The 23,514-nt window shown below is 35.0% G+C and overlaps 1 protein-coding gene across 3 annotated transcripts in view; it reads left to right on the top strand.

The window, feature by feature from the left end:
• The window catches only part of LOC148950936 (ubiquitin carboxyl-terminal hydrolase 25-like), a 53,528-nt gene extending 30,277 nt beyond the window's left edge, over positions 1-23,251 (top strand). The window contains exons 4-8 of one of the 3 annotated variants that reach the window (XR_016141861.1): positions 230-422; positions 3,814-4,045; positions 11,397-11,524; positions 19,185-19,360; positions 21,904-23,251. Coding sequence is in view for 1 of the 3 variants with exons in the window: in XM_089090072.1 (XP_088946198.1) it covers positions 3,910-4,045; positions 11,397-11,524; positions 21,904-21,921 (282 nt within the window). In the remaining 2 variants the exon portion in view is untranslated. Of the gene's footprint in view, positions 1-229; positions 423-3,813; positions 4,046-11,396; positions 11,527-19,184; positions 19,361-21,903 lie in introns of those variants that run through there. The other 2 variants (XM_089090072.1, XR_016141862.1) reach the window with 2 other exon arrangements.
• The last annotated feature ends 263 nt before the right edge of the window (positions 23,252-23,514 follow it).

Raw genomic sequence — 23,514 nt, 5'->3', positions numbered from 1 at the left:
TTAAAAGCAAGAGGATTGATAAGTGAAAAGAAAGCTGAAAGTACAAGCCAATTGCCACTTACTTTTTTCTGTTTTAAAACATGATAATCCCTGGTAATCAGCTTTTATTTTAGCTATAAATTTTCAATAAGAAAAATAAAATCTATAGGCACACAAACGGTCTTTGTGTGAATTGAGCCCGACATGAATGATTTGGTTCTCTCCCTAAGATGTCTTTTAATGTTTGCAGGTATTTGGTAAGTAATCGGGGAAAGGTAGCTGAGTGTAGTACCAAAGCTGACGAGCTACAGAGCCGAAAGGCGCGATTAAACAAACGAATTCGACGATTTGACAACGAGACTTTGAAGAATCGAATCGAAAAAGATGTGGCTGAAATTGACGCCAAAGTAAATAAGCTGTATGACAACCCAGATTTTAAAACGGTAAATTTGAACGTATTTGTCTGTTTCTTTTCTATGCTATTTTTTTCTAGATGGTAGATTGATAAATATTTATTCACACACATGTAAATAACTTTGGTCATACCTTTAAACAGTGGACAAATAAAAAATTTACTCAAAGCTCCGTCCTACCGGGTGTTCGATAATTATCTGGAAGAAAAAAGTATTTCAGGGCAAGTTTTAATTTAGTCTCACTTTAGCTCTATACATTTAGTTCAATGGTAGTAAAACAATTTGGATAGCCTACCTTCCGCGAATAAGGGTTCTTTATCATTTCAAAATTAGCCTTTGTTTCGTAAATAGATTCACCAAGAAAATTTTAAAATTTGAAAGCGGGAAATAATCTGGAGACTAAACCTAAAGAATTCGGTAGACGAAGAAGCAATGTATATCCTAGTTTATGCAATTCTATCGTGGTGTCAATACATGTGGACATTTTCACATCGACCTGATGAAAAAGACTTTCTTCGCGGAACGCTTACGTTTCCTTCAAGTTGAAAACATTATCAAACGTAATAATTGGTTGGAGTAATACTCACCGATAATTATTTTGCTCAGTATAAGCTAGTGAATGTGGTTTATTCTTGATTTATCAAAAAAAAAAAAAAACTAGCATGAGCTTGATGGCTGATAAAGTTGCTATTTACTTCTTTGGTGCCGATTCCCAACGAAAACTCCATTATTTGAATTGTTTTTTTTGTCACTGGTGTACTGTGACAGATCCATGTTTCATTTGTATCCATGAATCGATGCAAGTCCTAAGGATTGTGGGTTTATTTCTCCAAATACTTTTGAAATTGTCCCACGTTTGTGTCTTTGCCAAATTGTAAACAATTACGGCAAACAGTTAGGCTTTGAACTGTCCAGAGATAATCTCCATTCTGCTGGATAAGTAACACCCAATAGGCCATAGGCCATGACTCTGGACGATATACAAATTGATTGTTCCCAGTGAAAAGGGAAGGGGACTATATAGTTTTGTATAGTGAGACGTTCTTGTGCATCCATCCAATTAGGCTTTTCTTTCAATCTTCATTTGGAATCTGGTTTGACATTTTGCAACTGTTACGCCTAAAGGCCGTGTCTGACATTTACAAACGTCTCAATAATCGCCAAAAACTATCTTCTAATTGCTATTTTGCCATTTTCTCAGAAGGAGAATCAGGTGGACAATGAGTGGTCAGTGAAACTTTGGTTGCTCAATGACACATTGCCCTGCAGATCCCTTTGAGAACAGCTTTACAAACAGTTTTTGGTAATTATGTCAGAAACGTGAAAATGTCACATGTGGCCTTTACGTGTGACAGCAACAATTTGTCATATGATTAAGTTTGAGTTTCATCATCAGCCATTGATGCGTCTTTATTACCACCACTGTTGCTACTTTCTTCTTCTGGCTCTGGAACCTTCTTAAAAAATGGCACAGGATGCTTATCAGAGTGTGACGTTGGGCAGATAGGTAATGGGATATTAGAGTAAGTAAGTTTGTGTCGAAATTTCTTGTTAACATCCCTGTATTTTTTAGACAAATATACCAGTCGCTATATTTGTCTAAAATATGATCATATAGACAAATATATGATCGCTTGGGATTCTATGTGTCATTAGAGCTTCAAATAGCAGGCCTTTAACTTTACTTTAGTCCAGTCGCGTTTTGGCATACGATATAAGAGACCCATAACTTGTCTTGATCACCAAGAGGAATTCAAGAGGTAGAGATGCTTAGATATCTTAGGAGTGTAGGGAGCACCAACGAAAGCCCAGAGCATGAAATTGTCGCATATCGTGTGTGCAGGAAGCGCCTTCGATAAGTTAAGAAACTTTCTCTTTGGTGCCACTTTCTCTTTGAAGCTGAAACTGAGACATTTCAATAGTAATATCCTTTTTCCTTTCTGTACTAATGTCTGGTTCTGAAAGCCGAGCGCTGACAAAACAGCTACAGAAAAGAATCCAAACTTTTGAAAATAATTGTCTTTGACGGTTTCTCGGAATCAACTGGAAGGACAAATTTACCAGCTCATTTATTAGAGAGAAGACTAAACAACCACTTGTTACTGATAAAATTATAAGCAGTAAGTGGCAATATTAGGGACACATGGTGAGAATTGGTAGCAATCGCCTGCCTCATGATGTTTGGTGTTGGACTCCTCCAGGAGTTCGACGGCGTGGACGACCGAAGGCTACATTTGGACGATGCCTAGAAAAAGACGCAGCAATCTCAAGAATATCCCTTGATGATCTTTGGCCGAAGACGCTGAGAGGTCATTGTGGAGAGGCATCGTTGCCGCCTTATGCGCTGACCGGCGTGGGAAGTTCCAACTCTATGTAGCGTGTTGAAGTTCAAAAGTTTCACAGGGAAATTATCCAGCGGTTTATTTTAAATGTTAGCAATGAAATGTAAATTTTAAAAGATACTGGAGCTTCCAGTTCAAAATTGGGTTTCCTCAAAATTGCGTTGCCTGTCCGGAAGAGACTGGGCGTATGTTACCCCGCCCCCCCCCTTAGGAAAAAGTGACGATAATACACCTCCTTTTTGAGACCTAGTCCCCTATTTATTTGTCATCATTTCTCAAGTCTGTTTAAAACCAAGTATTTTTCATTTTAATGAATATATTGTTATTGTTAACACATTTAAAGTGCTTCAAAATATTCCATCACACCTTTTCATTCAAAGTCCCCTCCCCCCTCCGAGTAAATATACGGGAGGACTCCGTGCTAACTGCAAAAGATATCTGTGTATCTAGTTGATCTCATGTCGAAGATATATCTAGGCGAAAACCAAATATTTTCCGGAATTTTTATGAATAATTTTATACAAATAACAATTCAATAGGGACAAATCCTTTGATTTGACAGTGAAAGAGCCAAGATAAAAAATTGCTGGATATTTTGGTCAGATATACAGGGGCCGTTATCAGCAGATAATCTCTTTTGTTCACTGTTATTTATACGTCATGGAAAGGCAGTGTGGTCTTCGAAAATAATTTTATAGAATAGTATTAATGAAGAGTAAGCAAAAGGATATATAGATTATATACCGTAGTTTTTGCCTTGATGTAGTTTAATTTGTAGTAAATCCTTATAAATACCGATATTTGTTTTGAGAAGTTTTATTCTAATGCGGTTTTTTTGGGCCTAATCACGTAACTTAGATGCCAGAGTCTTCCGACATGCTGCCGCATCCCAGTGGCAAAGAAAGTGGATCTGTTTTCCAGAGGTTGCTCGTACGGATCTCACTGAAGACTGATTTTCATTACATGTTTGTAGCTACCTGTTTGTTTTTATAGATTAATTGGTGTCTTAAGTATATTAATATAATATTATATATTTACATTTAATATTATTACATAAGTATGTTAATATAATATAACAGGTAGAATATGACCTTCACGCAGTCATTGTTCATGAAGGAGGAGTCACTTCAGGACACTATTGGTCTTACATTAGGAACACTAAGGATTATAATTGGATGAAGTTTAATGACTCTCTTGTTACTACTGTCAATTGGAATGACGTGAAGAAAGATGCTTACGGTGGCCCTGATACCAACGCGAGTGCCTGCTGCTTAATATATGTAGACCCAAAGAGGATAGACACTTCAACAGGTAAAAAGGTTGTATTTTGTAACACTGCTATAAATATATTAAGTCGTAATAGGCGTAATAGGCGGTATAAGTCGCGATTAGTGTTGACCGCAAGCATTAATGTTTTCATCAATTTTGATGAAAACAATTTTGATCAAGTTTTCATCAATTCATGAGTTCAAAACTTCACAAGTCGCTGGCTGGAAACTGGTCTTCTTTGTTATTCATCAAGGGAGTAGAAATCTGGTAGAAACGAAACGGCTGTGGCGTTTCAGAACCCTTGCATAATAGTTGAAGTATCTATTAGCTATGTATTCTTAACGTAAATAATTATCAAAACTAGTAGTTTTTTTTCATCGAGATTACTGCATACAAAACTTCAAATACCGTATAAAACAATTCTTCAGTTATCTGAGTAAAAAGTTTGAATATAAGTTTGAACTTAGAAACTTAATTTTTTCGTAATGCCCTTTGCCCTCATCGGTTTGGTTACCTTTAAAACAGTTAAAATTGCCGACTTTGAGGCTGATTTTTTTGGCTATTTTGGATTCCTAAAGAACCTTCCTTGTATTAAAAGCTGGTTTTTTAATAACAATTAAAACAAAACAAAAAATTCAAAACTCATGTTCATTCCAAATAATAATTCATTCCAAATTATCAGCTAAATTATAAACTCCTTCTACAAGAAGTAAATTTATCACATTGAAAAATACATGATGAACACTTCACATAAGAACACTTCAATTACAATGAAACAAAAACACTTCATGGTTTATTCGGTATGAAGAAAAATGAAGCCAGCTATTGCCAGCTATGCCAGCTATTTTCTTAAGTAAAAAATGAAAAATTCATCCGTTTTAAATGTAATTAAATGCAATAATATGCAGACTGAAGTAGCTCCAGGAAGATGTTGGGATTTTCTTCCTAGTTTGTCCCTTTTAATCCAAGCAAAATGTTAGGAGACTTAGAATCAGTTATTGAGTTTAAGCTTTGATTTCCAGATGCTCACAAAAATTACCAAATTTAAGCAACTCGCAACAATAAGTCACCTATAGTCAAAATATTCAAAGACTCCTCTTTGATCCCCACCCAGGCTCAAAGCTTCTGCTTTGGTCATATCCATGGAAATCTCCAAAGAGTTTCTTTTAAAATAGCTTTCAAGTGTAGTTAGGGATATTTAGCCTTTTTCGCTTTTCTCCAAAGCTTGGAAAAAAGTGTTATAATATTCCAAATGTTACATTTGTTATATTTGTGCGTATTTTTGGTCATCGTTTGTGGGGTGATTGAATTTTTAACCACTGTAGATACGTAACGTTGCAACATCTAGTATCCTGAGGTCATAAGACTGTCAAAGGCTCTTTCTTGAACCTCCTAAATTGACAGTTTTTAGTATGACCTGGTCTTTTAATGTAACTTGGACACTGAACCAAGGGCGCCATCGTCTCTCGAGCGCAACGTTAGGTGCGGATGTCGATATCGCTTTTGTCACACCAATTCGTTTCAGTGTTAATCTGCCTGGTACTAATGAATGAATGTTTTTAAAATAAACTCGTTTCATCAATAAGGAAAAAAACGGGTTGGACGTATGTGACTTTTCTTTTGGACGATAAAACTATACAAGTGTTGTATCACGTATAACTCACGAAAATCTTGTTTAGTTTTTTCAACTTTTCAAGTTGCCCTTTTTAATAGTTGAAAGCGATTGGAGGGCAACTAGCCCCCCCCCCCCCCACGCCCATCATTCCACCAAATACATCCAATCAAAATTTTGAGATGGTAATTTAGTTCAGTGTAGTTGATTTTCAGATAGGAAATATGTTCTTGAGGAGGACACTCTCCCACAACCCTCGGGACAAGGGTTCTAAGTTATGCCCTGAGGGAATATAAGAACGATTTTGGCACAATCTATTATTTGTTATTTTTTTCCTTTAGAGCAGGGCACTTTGTATCGAAGAAGTTTTCGTAGAAACTTCCAAAAGGACTCATTCTATTGGAAATTGGAGTGGCTTGTGCCCTTTTTAATAGTTGAAAGTGATTATAAGGCATCTAACACACCGTCCACGCCCACAAGGTAACGAAACACACTCCATCAAAATTTTTAGAGAGTAATATTGTTAAGCGATTTTTATTTCCAGATAGAAAATATGTTTTTGAGGAGGATACTCCTCCACAACCCTCGGGGCAAAGGTTTTAAGTTATGGCCTGAGGGCATATAAGAACGTTGTTAGCACAATGTATTATTTATTTTTTTTTCTTTAGAGCAGGGCACTTCGAATCGAAGGAGTTGTTGTAGGAACTTCGAAAAGGGCTCATTCAGTTGGAAATTGGAGTGGCTTGTGCCCTTTATAATAGTCGAAAGTGATTGGAAGGCAACTAACACCCCTTCCACGTCGGCCATTTCCCGAAATACATCCAATCAAATTTTGGGATCGCCATTTTGTTAAGTTTAGTTGATTTCCTTACAGAAATTATGTTTTTGAGGCGGAAACTCCCCCACAGCCTTCAGGGCAATGGTTGTAAGTTATGCCCAGGGGCGATATAAGGTTTTTATCGAAGTTTTTGTAGAAACTTCAAAAAAGGCTCTTTCGATTGGAACTTAAAAGGGCTTGTGCCCTTTTTAATAGTTGAAAGTGATTGGGGGTCAACTAACCCCCCCCCCCCTCCACGCCCAATATTCTCCTAAACGCATCCAATCAAAATTTTTAGATAGCCATTTAGTTCATTGTAGTTGATTTCCAGATAGGAAATATGTTTTTGAGGAGGACACTCCCCCACAACCCTCGGGTTAAGGGGTTTAAGTTATGCCCTAGTGGCATATAAGAACGATGTTGGCACAATGTATTATTTTTTTTCCTTTAGAGCAGGGAACTTCGAATCGAAAAAGTTGTCGTAGAAACTTCCAAAAGGGTTCATTCAATTGGAAAAGCAACTAAGACCCCGTCCAAGCCCACCATTTCCCGAAACACATCCAATCAAAATTTGGAGATAGCCATTTTGTTCAGCGTAGTTGATTTCCAGATAGGCAATATGTTTTTGAAGAGGACACTCCCCCACAATCCTCGGGCCAAGGGGTTCAAGTTATGCCCTAGTGGCATATAAGAAGGATGTTGGCACAATGTATTATTTATTATTTTTTTCCTTTAGAGCAGGGAACTTCGAATCAAAGAAGGAAACTTCAAAAAGGCTCATTCAATTGGAAATTCAAAGGGCAAGTGCCCTTTTTAATAGTCAAAAGTGATTGGAGGGCAACTAACCCCCCTCTCACGCCAACTTTTCCCCTAACACATCCAATCAAAATTTTGAGATAGCCATTTTATCCAACGTTGTTTTAAGTTCTGTAAATTAGGTCTTTGAGGATGATAACCCCCTCACAGCCCTCAGGGCAAGGGCTGTAAGTTTTGCCCAGGGGGTAAATAAGGTTTTTATAGAACGGTTTGTAGTAGAAACTTCAAAAAGGGATCATTCGATTAGAAATTAATATGGCTAGTGTTCTTTTTAATAGTCGAAAGTGATTGGAAGGCTACTAACCCCCTTCTCACGCCTACCTTTTCCCCAAACACATCCAATCAAAATTTTGAAATAGCCATTTTATTCAACGTAGTTTTAAGTTCTGTAAACTATGTCTTTGAGGATGACCCCCTCACAGACATCAGGGCAAGGGTTGTAAGTTATGCCCTGTGGGCATATAAGGTTTTTATATAACGCGTTGTTGTGAAACTTCAAAAAGGGCTCAATCGATTATAAATTGAATTGACTTATGTAATTTTTAATAATCGAAAGTAACTGGAGGGCAATTAACACCCCTTCCACGTCCGCCATTTCCCCAAACATATCCAATCAAAGTTTTGAGATAGTCATTTTGTTCCACACAGTTTGAAGTTCAGGAAATTATACCCTTGAGCAGGACACTCCCCACAGTCTTCATATGTTTTAATTTAAATCTTTGTCGTAGAACCTTAGAAAAGGGCTTATTCAATTGGAAATTCAAAGGTCTAGTGCCCTTTTTAATAGTTGAAAGTGATTAGAGGGCAACTAACCCCCCTTTCTCGTCCACCGTTTCCCCCAACACATCCAATCACGATTTTTAGATAGCTATTTTGTTCAGCATTGTTGATTTCCAAATAGAAATTATGTTTTTGATGAGGAAATTCCCCCAAAACCCTCAGGGCAAGGTTTGTTAGGTATGCCCTGGGGGCATACAAGGTGTTTATAGAACGCATTGTCATATAAACTTCAAAAAGGGCTCTTTCAATTGGAAATTGAAATGGCTAGTGCCCTTTTTAATAGTCGAAACTGATTTTAAGGGAACTAACACCCTTTCCACGCCCACCATATCCCCAAACATGTCCAATCAACATTTCGAGATAGCCATTTTGTTCCAGGCAGTTTTAGGTTCAGTAAATTATACCTTTTAGTAGGACACTCCCCCCACAGTCTTCAGGGCAAGGGTTATAAGTTATGCCCTGGCGGTATATAAGGTTTTTATTTAAATATTTTTCGTAGAAACTTGAAAAAGGGCTCATTCGATTGTAAATTTTAAGGGCTAGTGCCTTATTTAATAGTCGAAAGTGCTTTGAAAGCACCTCATTCCCCGGTCACGCCTTCCTTTTTCCCAAACCCATCCACACACAATTTTTAGAAACTCATTTCATTAAATGTGGTTTCCACGTTTGTAAATTTGGTGTTTAATAATTCCAACCCCCCCCCCACACACTTCAAGGCAAGGTTTTTATTGTTTGCCCGGGGAGTACGTAAGATTTTTATAAAAAGTGACGTTGTAAAAACATTTTGAGATAGCCATTTTGTTCCACGCTGTTTAAAGTTCAGGAAATTATACCTTTTAACAGGGCACTCCCCCCACAGTCTTCAGGGCAAGGGTTATAAGTTATGCCCTGGCGGCATATCAGGTTTTTATTGAAATATTTGTCTTAGAAACTTGAAAAAGGGCTCATTCGATTGGAAATGTTAAAGGCTTTTTTAATAGTCGAAAGTTATTGGAGAGCAATTAACCCCCTCTCACGCCCACCATTTCCCCAAACACATTCAATCAAAGTTTAGAGATAACCATTTTGTTCAACGCAGTTGAAAGTTCTGGAAATTATGTATTTAAGGCTGACAAACCTCCCAGAGTCCCTAGGGCAAAGGTTGTAAGTTATGCCCTGGAGGTATATAAGAATTTTATAGATAAGAGTTGTCGTAAAAGCTTCAAAAGGGGCTTATTCGATTGGGAATTGAGAGGGCTAGTGCCCTTTTTAATAGTCGAAAGTAATTAGAGGGTAACTAACCACCCTCTCACGCGTACCATTCTCCCAATCACATCCTATGAAAATTTTCAGATCGCCATTGTGTTCAACATAGTTGAAAGTTTTGAAAATTAGTTATTTGGGGGTGACGAACCCCACCCCCCCGACCACAGGGCAAGGGGTGTAAGTTATGCCCAGAGATCATATAATGTTTTTATTGAGTGTTGTCGTAGAAAATACAAAAATTCTCTATTTATTAGAAATTGAAAGGGCTAGTGCCTTTTTTAATAGTTGAAAGTGATGGGAGAGTGACTAACGCCCCTCCCACGCCCACCATTTTCCCAAACACATCCAATCAAAATTTTGAGATAGCCATTTTGTTTGACGTAATTGAAAGTTTTGGAAAATACGTCTTAGAGGATGACATCCACCCTCACAGCCCATAGGGTAAGAGTTGTAACTTGTGCCCTGGGGATATATAAGATGTTTATAGAAAGCTTTATCGTAGAAACACAAAAAGGGGTGATTCGATTGGAAATTGAAAGTTCTAGTGCCCTTTTTAATAGTTAAAAATTGATCGGAAGACTTGAAATTTTTATAGTAAAGATCGATGTGGGTATAATGTATGGTTTTCTTGTTATTGTTGTTGTTGTTTAGACCAGGGCGCTTCATATTGAAAGAGTTGTCGAAGGAACTTCGAAAAGATTTCATTCGATTGAAAATAGATAATGCTGATGCCATTTTTAATTGTTGAAAGGGATTGGAGTGCAACTAATCCCCCTCCCACACCCACCCTCCCATTTGCCTTTATGTTTAAAAAATAAAAGTTGCCTTAAGATTAAATCAAAATGCACTATGTTAATGCTAATTACCAATAAGGCATCTCAGCAGTATCCCAAGAACGACTGAGGGTATTATGTTCAAACTTTCCGGGCAACTTAAGCTCTTAAAGTTTAACCAAGTCAAAATAGCGTAAGTGTATCCAAGCTATCAAAGAAAGTAAACAAATTTTTTTGCGAATGGTATCAAGTTTTCAATATTAGGTTAACTAGAGTAGGTATGAAATGAAATTTAACACTACTATTTGTGTCCAGATTTTTAAAAGGGTGTATGTTGTTAAAAATTGCTGAAAATTTTTCTACGGCATACAAATAGCATGCCAAACTATTAAGTCTCATTAAACGAAAACATTTAAAGTATTACAAAAAGATTTAAAGTGTTATTTTCTTTTCCCTGAAAAGACTATGTCTATAGTATGCCTTGGGAAGGCATAGGGGTTTTGAGCCCAACTTATGTTAATTTCTGCTCGTTTTGAGTTCGACTTGTTTATTTATTGTAATTTCTGTTCGTTTTTGGTTTCATTTATTTATCGATGCTGATTTGTGGTACTTTTCTGACCGATGCTGACTTTTCTTTAAAAAACTTATTTTGTGGAAAAAGTTTTTTTAATTAATATGAATAAGAAGATCTACGCTGTTGAAATCCAAGACCTTAGAAGCCCTGTAGAAGAAATATAAAATTAATTTTTTCCATCCCCCTAGACGCGTAGGAGCAGACTTTGATAAAATTCAACAGGAACATCCTTCGTGTCTCCATAGGAGCTCTCGAAATAGGCGGATAATTTTCTCATCTTTCTTGAAATTTTATCAGTTCATATTTTGTATAACTAACTATCCTATGGGTATTGACACGTCAGAAATTGCTTATGTTTTTTTGTTTCTTTGCTCAATTGAATTGTTAGAATTAATCCATCTTTTGGGCCTTCTTTTAAAGCAGTCAACATATGATCTCAATAGAATGCCTCCCTCTCCCTCTGCAGAAAAACCTTTTTAGATGAATTTACAGTTTTGGTTAGGTTACATTTTCATTTATATTAGGTTCATTTCAGGTTTGGTTAGGTTGAACAAAAATTATGTAGTTTTTAAAATGGATGGCGCGACTATTTTTGTAACGTGCTGTTTATTTGGGAGTTAAAAGCCATAAACCTAACAAACTTAATAGGAGGAGGAGCCTAGTTATAATAAAACAAGATGAAACAATAAACAGATAACATATATATGTATGTTCTATATATATGTTCCTTACTAGGATGATACAACCACCATACATGTATATGTTTATTTTTATAGCGTTTAATTTTGAAGAAAAATTACCATCGGATTTAGACGAATTCGTTGAAGAAGTTTCAAAAAAGGGGAACGAAGAAGATTCAAGAAGATTTAGAAGATTCAAAAAAGGGGATGAGAAGCAGAGGGAGGTTAGTTTTATACATATTTCTTTACTTTTTTTTCTTTAGAGAATGCCTTCAACTTCCATGGAAGGCTACTAGCCTATATGAATGACATTCCGATGAATAGACCTACAACCCAAATTTTAGCCTGGGAAGGTCTTAAAGTTCCTACCTCCGTCACTTCCCTATTGTAACCATTAAAAGAGGCCACTATACCTATATTAGCCTAGATTTTTATTTATTTTTTCTTTAGTTTGTGTTGTCGTCTTGCATGGACTCCAAGAACTGTTATATGTCCTGCTCATGGACTACTCAAGACGGTCCCGAGGATTTGAGCTGGATTGCTAGCTAGTATTTCTTCGATTTTTAGTTATGACCTTTAAGCTCCATCTAATCTGTAATCCTTAAAAATAGGGACGCAATTTAGTTAGCAGGTTGAAATCGTATTTTGAGGACATCTTTTCCAGATAATACAAAAATATTCTTCTTCTTTTTTATTGCTTCCTTTTTTCTGCGGTAGTGAAGCCATTGGAAAATAATGCCTTAGAAGGTTCTGTTTTTTATGCCGGTCTCGAATCTTGTGCCCATTTGAATGTTCAATAAATTTTAACAATAAATGAACAGAATATATTTGAAATCCTCGACACACCAAGTTGCTACCGTTTTAAATGGGAACTGACTCTTGTCAAAATTTAGCAATTTTAAATCCTACCAAAACATGGAGGAGGAGGAGAACTTTTTTAATACATATTTTTTCCTTGAGGCCCAATGTGATTTTCTTATTGATTTGTCGTATCTTTGAACAACAGTTATGATTAAATGGATAGCCCTTACTAGTCGAAAGTCTGAGACGAACAAGGAATATTGAGCCTAGTAATAGAACACATCCCTGGTGAATAATTTCTTAGACTACGCTGCCTTTCCCTAGGTAAAATGAAATTAAAATAGTAACGGCAAAAAATTCAATTAAGATTGTGAAACAAATGTATCTTGAGAGAAATTCACGCTCTGTAGCCTTTATAAAAAAGAAAAGAAAACTAAAGTTGGATTCTTGATGTAAAATTAAAGAAGTTTAATCAGCATAGAATAAAACTGGAGTTTAGTAGCCAATGATAAATGGTATCCTTTCTTTAGTAATGAATATTATATCAAAATCCTTTAAAAAAGGACAATGCTCAATTAAGAGAAGTATAATTGTTTATCAAAGAAACAAAGTAAAAATACTATTTTTATTATGTATGATGCTGTTAACGTAGAAAACCTTTTTAATAATCCTTTAATTATAATTAACAAAAAAAACTCTATTATCACTATTGTTATTAGTATTATTATTATCGTTAAATTGATAATAATGTTATTAACTCGATTCATTATTAGCTTGAAATACCAAATAGCGACACATGGTGTGATTTAAATTACGTACATTTGATTTGTATATTATGACATGATTATCATAACTAGCTTACTTTTATTATCTTCTTTGCTCTTTCTGTTCTTACTCTTTATATCCTTTACTTCTATGTCAAAATGGTCGACTTACGTAAAAAGACTAGGGGTTTGGGAATCTGTCACTTTCTTACTAATTTGTTAACGTGAACCGTTGATTTATTGCTCATAAGCTACCTCAAAAGTTTACTTAAACTTTACTCAAACTCGTGAGTTGAAAAGCCTCCAAAACTGACAAACATTGTCTTAGTCCACAAAAAGTGCAGTAGTTCTTTTTGAATTTCACTATTCTTTTTTTTTATAATTTTGAATATAAGCTGTATATGTAAATATTGAACAAGGAGAATGTAGCCAAGGATCAATCTTCCCTTAGTTTTTGGTAAGCACTATCATCCATATATAAAAAATATATAAAAAATCTTGAGGAAATAGCAATATGAAAAAATGCAAAAGAAATATATGGTGTTGGTAGCATTACCATAAAAAACTTTAATGGTCTCAAACAAATAGCTATTACACAATTCCTATAAACATCGCTTTTAAAGTAATGTTAATAACTGTTTGTAAAGATTAGAAATGGAAGAAAAAATAAATTAAAATACTTCTCAGTCCCAATGGTTTGGTAGTATCTAACAACGAACGAAAGTCCTGCATTTGCAGCTTTTTAATCCTTAATGCATGCTGTCTGTCCTTTTGCCATACAAATTTGCATAAAATTTGGAAACTGTATAACATTATTTTTTTGCTTAATAATTTATGTTTTTTTAAATAACGTTATCTGTACGGATTTCAGAGGGTACGGCATACCGGGCCGGTGCCTTCCCCCCCCCTTCGCCGCCGGGTATTGCACCAAAATTTCGGGATATATACAGTGGACAATTTTTGAAATGTTTTTGTTATAGACATATTTTCTTTAATCTTTATCCCGTCTCTCTGGATTTTTTTTTTAAGACGTCTTGTCTACATTTTATTTGTTTCGCTATTTCGCATCGCTCTTTTTCTTTTGGCTGGTGTGATGTGACAAACTGTGGTTTCGCAAGCTTGCACAGACAAATTCCATTCTTAATTACCAGAGGTCAAAATAGTTCCACCCTCATTGCGTATGAAGAAAGCATGTAAAATTAGCGACAGTTCTTAATAGATATCGTTCATGAAAGTTCATATCTTGCAGCCCTTCCCCTGGGAACTGTGGGGGATTAAGTCATCCCAAAATACATATTTATTAGATTTTCGACTATGCTGAACAAAATGGATATCTCAAAATTTTAATTGGGTGACTTTGAAGAAAAAAATGAGCGTGGGAAGGGGCCTAGTTGCCATCCATTTTTTGGAGGGCACGCATCGTGATCTTTCTTCGAGCAAAAAATGAAAATTTCCAACTTTTTGCAGATAGGAGCGTGAAACTTCTTTAATAGGGTTCTCTGATAAGCTGAATGTGATGGTGTAATTTTCATTAAGGTTCTATAATTTTTAGGGGGTCTTTCCCCCTTTTTTCGAAAATCAGCCAAAATTTTTCTCAGGCGTGTAACTTTTGATAGGTAAGATTAAACTTGATGAAACTTATATATTTGAAATCAAAATTAAAATTTGATTCTTTTGATGTATCTATTGGTATCAAAATTCTGTTTTTTAGAGTTTCGGTTACCATTGAGCCGGGTCGTTCCTTACTTACAGTTCGTTACCACGAACTGTTTGATATCGTTCATGAAATAAGTTCTTTTAGGTGTCGAAAATCGTGGCAATATAAGGGTTGGCTGCGATACCTATTTTGAGTTCTAAAGGAACATCCTCATTGAATATTTTGTTGTTTATAAACTTACCATTTATATTAAAAGTAATTATATCGTTGCTGTTATGCCTGATAGTCGTATCCGGCATTTTCAAAAGTCTGAGGTAATTGCCAACAAAACCGTTTGGCAAGCTGTTCCCAAAGGAACGACCAGAATGATGTTGTTAATCAAAAGGGTTGAAGTGTAATTAAATGCACATTGAATACGAATCGATGTTCTGATTACAGGCCGATTACTTTTTCGTGCCAGATTAGCAAAGTTTTTGAGTTAGTTTTATTAAAGTATTTGGAGTCTTGTAACCAAGGCCTGAATCAAATTGGGTTCCGCAAGGGTCAAAGCATGGATGTTGCTCATACCCTCCTTTCAAGAATAATATCCTTTTGTAAGCAATGGAATAGAGTTTATACACTTGCGTTAGATTTTGCGGCGGCGTATGACTCAATTATCCATTCTTGGGCTATGACTGCGCTTCTGAAGAATAATGTCCCACTACCAATAGTTTTGGTTTTAAAAAAGTGGTATGGCTCCTCTCGTATTCGTATTAAGTGGAAGAATCAGTTTAGTGATTATAATGTTTAGTTATGTAGGGGGGTGAGACAAGGAAACATTATTTCTCCTTTGATTTTCAATATTACTGTTTCGGGGCTATTTGATCAAATTCAGTTGACTTTTATTTATGGCAAAGGTTATGTTCTGTCGTGGATTGCTTACGCAGATGATTTACTCCTTTTGAGTCGATCGCTTCAGTCACTTCAACAACATATAGATTTTTTAGCAAAGGTTTTTAGTGAGCATGGACTTCGTTTTCGCCCTGAAAAGTGTCAGTTTTTAATTCTTGGTCCTAAGGCTAATGATCTCGTTAATTCAGAAATTTCTGTTCGTATTTACGATAGTATTTTCAAAACTTTGGAATCTCTTTTATATCTTGGTGTGCCTTATGGACCAACTTTAGCTCTATGCCGTGCTTCTATTTCTAAAGCAGTTAAAAGTAGAATAGTGTCTAGTTTCGGGGCAGTAATTTGTCTCCGCGATCTTCTTTCTCGGAAATCACTGGCTCGGGTATATAATACAGTCGCTTTGCCTCAAATTTTAGTTTTTTCATCGCTTCTCCTGTTTTTTAGAATTAGTAATATTGCGCATGTAAAAACCACATTTTTAATTTTGCTAAGTTCCTTTGCCGCTTTTCTAAATCTGAATCAAATACTTTTTTAATGAATACATATAAAATAAAAAACCCTGTTGAAGTTTTGGAGAAAAAGCAAGAGAAATTTTTATCCAAATTAAATGTTTTTTCTCATAATTTATATAGAGTTGTGCACGAAGCTTAATTTATTTTATTTGATTTAATTTTTGAATGAAGTGTTAATTTGTCAAGTGTTGATTTTAAGTGTTAATTTATAATCTATTGAATGAAGCGTTAATTTGTGTGGTAATTTTGATTGAAGGCCTGTGCGTACTTGTTGTTATATAGTTTAAAATACTTTTATGGCCTAAAGATTAGCGGTTATTATTTTTATTTTATTTTTTTTTTTACTTTTCATATTTTGAGGAAATAAAAAGTTTGAAATGAATTGAACTTCAAAAGAGCTCATGGAGGGCAACCAGTTATAGTGATGTTTAGTTATAGTGTTATAGTTTTTTTTAAGAGTCAAACGGATCAGAAGGCAAATAACCCCCCGCCCCCTTCTCCACACCCACATTTTGCGTTTTCCCAAAACTCATGTGATAGAAATTTTTAAGATGGTCATTTTGTGTCGCAGAAACTTCGAAAAGGGCTCTGTCGGTTGGTAATTGAGAGGGCTAGTGCCCTCTTCAATAGTCAAAAGTGATTTAAGGGCAACCATCCCCCCCCCACCTCAGACGCTCATCATTTCCCCAGACACTACCAGTCAAAATTTCAAGATAGTTATTTTGTTTGACGTAGTTTAAAAGTCCAGAAATTATGTCATTGAGGATGAGAATCCCCTCACAGTCCTCAGGGCAAGGGTTGTAAGGTATGTCCGAAGGGAATTTAAGGTTTTTTGGAAACGGGGGTCGTATAAACTTCGGAGTGGGTTCTTTGGAATGGAAATCAGAAGTTGAAGAGCCATTTTTAAGAGTCAAATTTATCAGAGGGCAGCTATACCCCCACCACACGTCATATTTTCTCCAAATGCTTCCGATAGAATATTTAAGATAGCTTTTTGTTAAAAAAACAGTCCAAAGATCTCATTACATGGTCTTTTGGGTTGACACAACTCCGTAGAGTATGGGGGTAAGGGTTTTAAGTTGTGTCCCAGGGGGATGTAATATTTTTAGGAAGAGGTGTAGTCAAGAGTAAGAGGAGTCAAGCTTGATGGAGAGAAAATAGTCCCCCCCCCCCTGATTTACTATTCTCCCCAAATCCATTCGAGCTACATGGTTAGATAGCCATTTTGTAGCCAATAATCCAAAGATAATTTAACAACGTCTTCAGTAAAAAAATAAACAAAAAATTAAGGCGGACGTTGAACTAAATCAGAACAAACTTTGAGCATGTGGACTTTCAAAAAGGTGACAAAGTAATATCTCATGAACAACTTATATTATTAATTTACATCTTTAAGAGTAAGTTGTTGGGGATTTTGAACTAGCCAGAAAGCACCATATGTATACTTTTAGTACTACAACTAAAGTTACTATAACTAATGACGCCAAGATAATTAAGCTGAAACTTCTAGGAAGTGTTTAGGTGGTGTTCCAATTAAACAAAAAAACTGTATACATGCAGGTTTTCAAAAAGGCATATAAGCAATATCATAGGCAGCACCACTCTATAAAAGTTAGAAATATCATTTAAACATTTAAAGAAGCTAATTCGATTCGAAATTAAAAATTCTAGTTTCCTTTCTAAGACTAAAAACAGATTGGAGGGGCAATCAGCTTGTCCCTCAAGCGGATTTATTTCCCAAACACAGCTAGTCAAAATTTTGAGACAACTATTTTGTTCAGCATAGTAGAACATTGGGTTCCACAAAAGTTTGACATTGGGCATGTGAAACCACCACAATTATGCCAAACTATAGATTCTTATAGAAAAAAACCGAAACGATATAAAAAAAATGTTTTCATGAAAATGACTTTGTCAATAAAAAACGAACAGAAACTCATCTAAAAAAAATTCCACAAAATAAGTTTTACAGAGAAAACTAAAGAGTTCCATTAAGCCAAAAGTGGTCAGAAATGAAGTCAAATCATCCAAGCGTAAAACTACCGCAAATCTCTATCAATAAATAAATGAAACTCAAAATGAACAGAAATTAGATTAAATGTCGAGTCAAATTCGAAACGAGCAAAAACTAATATTAGTAGGGATGATAACCCCCTTGTCTTCTTTGACATTTAAGAGGTGTTTGCCCTCATTTTCGAAAATAAGGCAAATTACCTCAGGCTCGTAGCCTTTGATTGGTAACACTAAACTTAATGAAACTTGTATATTTGGAGTCAGCATGATAAGTTAATTTTTTTCTTGTTTTGATTGGTATCAAAATTCTTTTTTTTTACATATAGTTTTGATTACTAAGGAACCGTGTCGCTCATTACTTACTTTTCGTTACCCCGAACTGTTTGATAACAACGGGTTTACCAAATAATATTTCTAAGAGGATAAATCAGAAATACATGAAATTCTATGTCATTGCTGTAAAACTGTAGTAGCCTAAACAAAACAAATAATGATATGCTGCTGTTGTTGATAATGATAATAAATATATTGTTTAAATAATCTCGTGCTTATTAAATAGTTCCAAAATATGTCGTTACTGTAACTTCTAGGGCCATTTTTCCACTTCACAAGTCATAGAAAATGATTAGTTAATAATTTCATTGGGTAGCACAAAGAGCAAAGTAGAGGAGAGGGTGACCCCCTTCATATACGCAATCATTTCAATTCATTTTAAGTTTTGATGTTGTTTTCTTCCTCACTTTCAGTTGAAAAACTTGTTTTTCAATCTAATTTCTGATAATTTTTAAATAATTCCGGAATATCTGACCCCCCCCCTCCATGTAAAGTTTCTCCCTAATAAAATACTCCCCTCGCCATCAGAAAAAACTGAGGAGGGATTTCATGCATTATTTTAAAAACAACCACAAATTAAAGTCTTTTTCAAATAGAAGTGGGCTAAGAAAAACTTTTCAGCTGGAATTGTCTGCAAGAAATTTCCCAGGGTTAGCTTTCAACTAGAATGCAACTGTCAGAGGGAAATTTTTCTGGTGGCGAGGGGGGTATTTTATTCGGGAGGAACTTTACATGGAGGGGGGTCTAGAAGTTGCAGAAGTTTTAGCTTTGCTCTATTCCTTTACGTCTCTGCATTCCCCAAAATTAGCTCTGAATAATTAGCGTTAGCAATGGATCCTCTCGATTGGATTTCCGATTCACTTTAGATATGGATTTAGTTATTAACAGTCCGGTTTAAACTTCAACACATTTTTAGGTCAATTGAGCTGTTCGAAGTGTGGATGGAACTATAAAAGGAAGCACTGCCTTGTCAGACACGTCAACTATGAGTGTGGGGCGAAAAAACGCTTCACCTGTGAGATTTGCAGAGACACATTTAATCATAAATGGACCCTGGAGAGGCTGCCAGGTCTCATAGTGATTTATCACAGGGTATGGATACGCATATATTGTTGAAAAATTTTACCCAGACAAAAGGATGACTCTAATATTATAATTATCTTAATGATGATCGGAAGTACTGATTTTAAGCTTTTGGGAGAACAGATTTTGTTTAAGGATCCAAATAAGAAAGTAATTGTAAGCATTATTCTGTAGCTAAGTAATGCGGCTTCAATATGTCATAGGTTGTAAAATTATATTGAGCAGCTTTAGAGCCAAAGGTGCTGAAACATGTTTCGTTTGAATAACACTGGCCTCCTCTGCCTTCTATAAAGTAAAAATGCCTGCCGTACACAATTAATTGAAAATCACAATAATTTAAGTACTCAACGAGACCTTAGGGACAGCTGAGGCTGCACATTTTGGTGGCAATTTCTGTATAATTACCTAATAATGTACATAAAGTGGTAATTTGGCAAATACCTCCTTTTTCAAAAATATGGTGTTATGAGATGTAAATGGGAATTTTATCAAATATCAAACCAATTTTCACCAAGTATACGATACTTTTATTTTGGTAACATAGGTATAATGGTGCCCAATCATTACGATCAAATAATCTTTTAATTCTCGTTGGCCTGTATCTAGTGGCTCTGATGCTGAGTAGTGTCAAGGCCACCATGACATTAAGATTTATCAAATGGAAGTCAAGTATTGAGATTCTTTTAAATACTTTTCCAGACAAGAATTGTATACGTAAAATTTGAAAAGGGTGAAACCAAAATTTGAAAAGGGGAGGTTTTACAGATGACTCAAGACCACAGAGACGTGGAACAATAAACTTGCCTCAAAGAACATGCTAATGGGATTTATGGAAAAATAGGCTCTTCTTACTACAGTTTATTTAGCAGCTAATTGAGTTGTCTGAAGAGCCGTAATTCCATGATCTTTCCATCATTCATGACCCAACTGGAGACATCAGTGTTGGGTTATATTGAAGTGTCAGATCACGTTAATTCATCCAGAGCATGATAGGGTTATACTAATAAGCATAGCTAATGTTTAAAGATCGAATACTATGGTGTATCCAGGCAATTATGAGGCTCAAAATCCCACTCGCTTCCAAAATTTAAATAATTAAAAAATTTGTATTGTAACTACGCTTTGTGTCATCTAATGGGAGTAAAAAAGCTTTTTATACATGTCAAACTCCCCCCCCCCGCCATGAAGTAATTGTGACTAATTTATCTGTAAAGATATTTAGATTTTTGAGCATTTCATCATATGTCCAACCTTTTGTGTTTCTCCTTAACCCCTTGGTGCTGATATATTGGTATACATCCACCTATCTAGTTATTGTATAAATATAATAATTTACAATTTTTTTTTTGTCGCTGTTGTGACTGTGATTGCTTGAAAGTATGTCTCATTAAACAACTTAATGAATATTAAGAAACGCATTGTGGCCATTCTTTTATAGATTGCAAATTGATTTTTGATTTTATATATATATGTATTTATATCTATATATATATATATATATATATATATATATATATATATATATATATATATATATATATATATATATATATATATATATATATATATATATATATATATATATATATATATATATATATATATATATATATATATATATATATATATATATTTATTTATTTATTTATAATGTGAGCCTCTTTTTGATGTCATAGTGTCACCACAGGTCCGATACAACCACCCTGGGAAAGATACGAATTCTCCCTTAAATTTGTAACCTTCCTTTAAGTTCCCTCTCTCGATTTTGAAATCAACTTATTTGTGTGGTTTGTTTTAACCTTTAACTAGGCATTTAGTTATCAACAGCTCTATGTAAAAATTCTCAAAACTAGAAATTTTCCGTGGGGGAGTTTTCAATAGGATAAATTCTCCTGAGGAAATTTTCATGGGGAATACCTTTCTACTGCGGGGCATGGGGTTTTTGTCAGAAGGATTTTTCACGGAGGAGGGATGGCATGCATGATTTCAAAAACAATCAAAAACTAAATTCTTTTTCAAATAAAAGTGGGGTAAGAAAATTTTCAGCCGGAATCATCCGCAAGAATTTCGCTGGGTTAACTTTAAGCTGGAATGCAACGATCGGGGGCAAATTTTTCTGGTAGCGAGGGGGTATTTTATTAGAAAATAACTTTATATGGAGGGGGGAGTGAATATTCTGGTATTATTTAAAAATTATCAGAAATTAGATTAAAAACAATTATTTCAACTGAAAGTGAGGAGCAACATCGAAACTTAAAATGAATTGAAATGATTGCGTATATGAGGGGGGCTACCGTCTCCTCAATACTTCGCTCTTTGCGCTACCTAATGAAATTATTAACTAATCATTTTCTTCGACTTTTGAAGTGTGAAAATGGCCCTAGAAGTTGCAGAAGTTTTAGCTTTGCTCTATTCCTTTACGTCTCTGCATTCCCCAAAATTAGCTCTGAATAATTAGCGTTAGCAATGGATCCTCTCGATTAGATTTCTGATTCACTTTAGATATGGACTTAGTTATTAACAGTCCGGTTTAAACTTCAATATATTTTTAGGTAAATGGAGCTGTTTGAAGTGTGGACGGAAATATAAAACGAAGGAAAACCTAGTCACACGTCAACAATGAGTGTGGGGGAGAAAAACATTTCACCTGTGAGGGTTGCGGATCCACATTTAATCATAAATGGAGTTTGGAGAAGCATGCCAGGTCTCATAGTGATTTATCAGTAAAGAGATTACCTGTATCTCACTCCGTGTCTTAATAGTGGTTGTTTTTTTATTTATCTATGCTTGTATTGCTCCATTTTATCACTATCCGACTTGCCATTAGCTTAATCGCTTTCTAAGTTCTCGTAGACTTATTTAAATTTTGCTATATTTATACTGTTCATTTGGAATAACAAGTTAACCTGGTTCGTGTTATTAGTCCAAAACCTATCCAAGAGCTAGTTCAATAGATGGCGGTCCTATCGGTTCAACTAGTATAATTGTTCTAGCTAAACTATATCAACAATATTCATTAGAAATTCTTTATTAGCCCATTTTCTTCTAATAGAGTCCTTGATATTAGCAATATTACTTTTTTTTATTATTAGTCTTGATATCAGTTTTCATTAGACTAAAACTAGTATAACTGTTTGAGTTAAACCATGTTTATAGAAAGTCCGTTAAAAAATCTTATTGCCTCATTTCCTGCCATTTGTCCATTGCTCTAATTAGTTTAATTTTTTTTTAGAATTCATGTTCCTCTCATATTTTATACTTTATAGAAATACCTGCCAGTACAGAGATTACCTGTCTTTCGACACGTGCCTTGATATATACTCATTACTTGAAAATATTTAAGACTAGTTATTCAAAAATATTATTTAAAGAGCTTTCAATTTTTTTTTCTATCTGTAAAAATCTTAGAAATAATATGATAGAGTAGACTATTGAAGAGTAGACTGTAGAATACAGAAGAAAATATATAAAGTAAAAGAGTATAAAAAGTAGAAAGAATTTTAGCAAAGAAAGTATAAATACTTATTATACATCAATTTGTTCTTTTTTTCATGTCTACAAGATTTGTTTTTTCTGTCGAATTTGCTTCACTGTCATTATCCTTCTACTTATGCTCAAAGATCTTGGGCTGGGGGGGGGGCTTTTGATCCCCCTGAGTGAAACATTTAGCAGTTATAAAAAAATATTTGGTTAAGTAAGAAAAAAGATATGCACTCCATCTCAAATGTAAAGTTTGTTGTAGTTTGTTTGTGAAGTTTGTTGTACTTGTTCAATAACACTTATGTGCCTTTTGATATAATCCGCTAAGGTTGATTAGTATACAGCATTCCTTAAAAAGATGAATTTATAAGTTTTGTGAGGCGACTTGTCGTATTTTAAATATAACTTTTCTGAACAGTGCTATTTGATTTGTTGTATAATCGATGAGGTAATCGGTATTCAGAACGATTCAGTAGTAATGCTGAAAAACGTAAGTTAAGACTTAAGAGAACAAATGATGGATCGATTGGAAAGCCAGCAATAAAGAAGAATGCCGTCGAAAAAAGAGATGAAGGGGAAATAGGTTTTGCTGTAGGAAACTTCCATCTTAGCTGAAGGAAATTTTAGGCAATATCCAATATTAGCCAGTAAAATAACATAAGTTTATGTTGAGATAAAAGGGT

This window comes from Artemia sp. Qi Xiang Cuo, chromosome 6 (assembly GCF_049724085.1).
Source record: "Artemia sp. Qi Xiang Cuo chromosome 6, ASM4972408v1, whole genome shotgun sequence".
NCBI classification, from domain to species: domain Eukaryota; kingdom Metazoa; phylum Arthropoda; class Branchiopoda; order Anostraca; family Artemiidae; genus Artemia; species Artemia sp. Qi Xiang Cuo.
Note: the sequence above shows the minus strand (reverse complement) of the source record. Positions and strands in the feature narration are given on the sequence as shown.